General features: G+C 65.6%; 1 protein-coding gene across 1 annotated transcript in view; it reads right to left on the bottom strand.

Moving 5' to 3' along the window:
• The window catches only part of SIDT2 (SID1 transmembrane family member 2), a 6,240-nt gene extending 2,490 nt beyond the window's left edge, over window positions 1-3,750 (bottom strand). Inside the window, 17 exon segments of the mRNA XM_031062405.1 lie at window positions 2-49; window positions 169-242; window positions 378-444; window positions 537-610; window positions 681-802; window positions 1,450-1,524; window positions 1,612-1,683; window positions 1,823-1,834; window positions 2,081-2,136; window positions 2,231-2,324; window positions 2,429-2,494; window positions 2,584-2,695; window positions 2,839-2,922; window positions 3,000-3,101; window positions 3,192-3,237; window positions 3,346-3,507; window positions 3,632-3,750. Coding sequence (XP_030918265.1) covers window positions 2-49; window positions 169-242; window positions 378-444; window positions 537-610; window positions 681-802; window positions 1,450-1,524; window positions 1,612-1,683; window positions 1,823-1,834; window positions 2,081-2,136; window positions 2,231-2,324; window positions 2,429-2,494; window positions 2,584-2,695; window positions 2,839-2,922; window positions 3,000-3,041 — 998 coding nt within the window. The 5' untranslated portion in view covers window positions 3,042-3,101; window positions 3,192-3,237; window positions 3,346-3,507; window positions 3,632-3,750.
• Window positions 3,751-3,782: the final 32 nt, after the last annotated feature.

Here is a 3,782-nt window from a genome sequence, read left to right on the forward strand (position 1 = left end):
CAGACCCAGCAGCACGTAGCCCAGGTTGCTGAGGATGTTGTTGAAGGCGCTGCGAGGGGCCAGTCCCAGCGTGGGTGCTGTGAGCCCCCTCCCCCACCGGGGTCCTGCTGCAGCCCAGCCCTGGGCACAGGGGACCCCCAGCCACCCTCCACCGGCCCCCCAGCCCACCTGAGGTTCCCCAGCGGGTGGGCGCACAAGAAGTTGTAGTAGCAGATGTCCTGGTTGCCAGTGACATTCACCACCTGTGGGCACGAGCAGGGTGAGGGACACAGGGGGCTCCCAGGGACGTCCCCACCGTGCTGGGGAGCACGGTTTGGGACTGCAGCCCCCAGAGCTCCCGGTGAGGAGCCCTGCACGGCTGCCCTGGCCACACTCACTGTCTGGTAGGTGATGACGAGCTGGATGACGGGGAGGGCGTAGAAGACAGCGATGGTGGCGATGTTCCTGGGAGAGGGTGGGGCTGTCAGGGGGTCCCTGCTGTGCACCCCAGGCTGGGACACTGCTGGGTGCCCCCCTCCCCACTGCCTCCCACTCACCAGAAATAAATCTGGTACTTCTTCCGCAGCACCCGCTTGTCCTTGCGCGCCAGGTCGGCCACGCACAGGTATTGCTGGAAGGAGAGGGGGGTCAGGGGCCTGCCTGGCCAGCAGGGACATGCTGGGGCTGGGGCGGGCACTCACCTTGGTGCGGATGACGTTCTTGTCATAGTCGATGTCGGCCAGCGTGTCGTAGTCATCCTCCTCCACGGAGCTGAGCGAGTCCAGGCGCGGCCGGCTGGCCACGTTCTCCAGTGACCGCTCCCCTGCGGCCGGGCCAGGGCCATCAGCAGGGCCCCAGGGCCATCAGCAGGGCCCGTGGGCCAGACCACCTTGGTGCCCACCCCGCAGAACCCCAATCAGCCCCAATTAACCACTGGGCTGCCTCCCTGCCAACTCACACTGGGGACAGGTTTCAGCTCCCTACAGCCCTGCCCTGGGGACAGCTGGTGGCTGTGCCCACATGGGCAAGCACTGCCCTGTGCCCGTTCCCCGGGGCTCTGCCACGCTGGGGAACACAGAGAGCCAGGGGACAATTCCCTGCTCTGCAGCCTCTCAGGTGCTGCCCTGGCTCTGAGGGAGAGGAGCGGGGGTCCTGTGCCCTGGGCACAGCCGGGGGCTGGGCAGATTTTGCCCTGATTGGCCCGACCCTGCCCGGTACCAGCATCTACCCATGGGAATGCTCAGTGGCCTCGCCGGGGCGGAGGGCGTGCGCCGCTTGAACTGCTCCTGCCCTTCAAAGGAAAGCCAGAGTTACTGAAGCAGAGCTCCCTGAGGTGTGTCACAGATGGAAACCCCGCTGGGGGCTGCACGGAGGGGCCAGCAGCCCCAGGACCCTTCTCAGAGATGGAGGGGACAGAGCCAGGATGCCACTGGGCACGAGGCTCGGCGGGGCTGCGGCCACACAACTCACCCACGTAACTGTAGGAGACTTCTGCTGAGCCCAGGCTGTCTGTGATGCCCTCAGTGCTGCTGGAGGAGCCGTTCCCTGCAAGGACAAGGACAAAGGACAGGCAGAGGCTGGGCACAGCCCACGGGCAGGGGTGAGGGACAGGGGACAGTGTGTGGCACTCACCGAAGGAGCCGTAACCGTAGCTGTCGTAGGGGCCATGGTTCAGGAAGGAGTCGGGGATGCTGCGGGAGTGACCTGCGGGACAGGAGGGTTCCTGTCACCCTCTGTGGCACCCCTGACCCAGGGCTGCAAGGCCACTGGGCACACAGCAGCTCCCACCACCCCTGCCCTGGCACGGAGCGAGCTCAGAGCCAAGGACAGAGCTGGCACCTACCCAGGAGTGACGCTGGGAGTCCCCGGAAAGCCACGAGAAGAAAGAGATAGACCTGGTGAGATGCACAGCCCCAGCACAGCCCTGCCAGCCCCACAGCAGGGACCTCCCTGTCCCCCTGACACTGGGATTTACCCCCAGGGACTCAGGGGGATACTCCTGCAGAGGCAGAGGCTTTGCCACAGGCTAAAGAGGGCAGAACAATGAGGAACTCCCCAGGCAGAGCCTTCCATGGTGCTGGCTGCTGCCTCCAGCCCTCACCTGTGTCCAGGCTGGGCGAATCCATGGCGGCCAGGAGCCCCTTCCTCTTGTGCTGCCTGCCAAGGGAAGTGCCTGTCAGCCCGTCTGTGACACTGCAGGACTGTGCCCACGGGCTCAGCACCCAGAGGGGCAGTGACACCCAGCACTCACCGGCAGCTCTCCCAGCAGGCGATGAGCAGCGTGAGGATGTAGAAGGAGAGGAAGATGCCGAGGCAGAAGAGCACACTGCGCACGTAGGCCTCGGCTGTGCAGAGCCAGGACAGGCCCTCAGCGGGGGTGGCACCTCGGGGGCCCTGCCATGGGTCCCCACAGAGCACCCCCAGCACCCCCAGCCCCTCCCAGACTCACAGGTGATGGCGGGTGACACCATCACCTCCAGGGTCTTCTGCCGGTTGTGCTGATCCACGGGCTCATCTGGAAGAAGGCAGGGACGGGGCTCAGCTCTCTGCCCTGTGCCCAGCCTGTCCCCACACACAGCCCGCGGTGGCAGCCCCACTGCAAACCTGGAGAGGCGTTCTTGGAGAGGGGGTAGTAGGGCAGAGCCCCCCCGCACGCCTCGTCCTCCGTCTTCACCACCACCACCACGTAGAAGCTATGGCTGGGGAAATCCTTCTTCTGCAGCAAGAGACGGGGGTCAGCAGAGCCCAGCAGGGGATCTCCCATGCCAGAGGCGATCCCTGGAATGTCCTTTGTGGGCTCTGGCAGCACCAGGCAGGGACTGGGCACAGTTCAGCCCTGTGGCATAGCCCTGTGCCCACCTGCACCGTGATGGCCGCCTTCTTCGTCATGGTCTGGTACATCCCGATGAAGGCCACGTTGTTGTCCAGGTCGTAGACGGGGCACTGAGGGGGCAGAGGGGCCGTCAGCCCCCCTGGGCACCACGGGTCAGCCAGAGAGGAGACCCAGTGCCCAGACCTACCAGGATGTCCTGGATGGAGATGACGGAGCAGGGGAAGGCCATGGCTGAGGTCACCTTCACGATCACTGAATCCACTTCCTCGGGGAACTCGTACTTGAAGTACTGTGGGGAGAAAGGGCCTGTTGGTGCCATGGTGGCCACGCTCCCCTCCGGTGCAGACCTCCCTGCGCCACGCCGTGCTGGCAGCCTCACCTGCGGCTGGGCAGCCGTGGCATTGAAGCTGAACCTTTCATTGGTCCTGCAGAGAGCACGGGAGAGGTGATGGGTGGTGAGGGGGGCCCACAGCCCCTGCAGCCCCCGCAGGCAGCAGGCAGGGAAGGGGACAGGGGCGCGGGGCTCCCCTCACCGCAGCACAAAGTTCTCCACGCGGGTGACCCGCAGCTGGTAGGAGGTGTTGAGGGAAAGATTGGACACATCCACGTAGAAGTGCTGGGTCTCCACCTCAGCCTTGGTCTGTGGCTGGCAGAGCGTGCGGCTCACCTCCTGGTACGCGTATTTCCGCTGGTACCTGGGCAGGGAGAGCCCAGGTGTGTGCCCAGCCACCCCTCCCAGGGACCCCTGCGTGGGGCATCCCAGCCTGGGCAACTCCTGCGTGGGGAAGGAGGAGTCCCTGCCCGCCCCCTGGTACTCACAGGCCCCGGAGGATGAGCGGCACCTGGAAGGAGACCACCGCCTCCTTCTGCCTCACCACGAAGAGGACGGGCTGGTCCTTCTGGTAGGAGAGGACATGGACCGACACCCGCACGCCCTCGGTCTGCAGGGACAGGGGCAGCTGAGGCGTTG

Source organism: Geospiza fortis, unplaced genomic scaffold (genome assembly GCF_000277835.1).
Source record: "Geospiza fortis unplaced genomic scaffold, GeoFor_1.0 scaffold183, whole genome shotgun sequence".
Taxonomy (NCBI): domain Eukaryota; kingdom Metazoa; phylum Chordata; class Aves; order Passeriformes; family Thraupidae; genus Geospiza; species Geospiza fortis.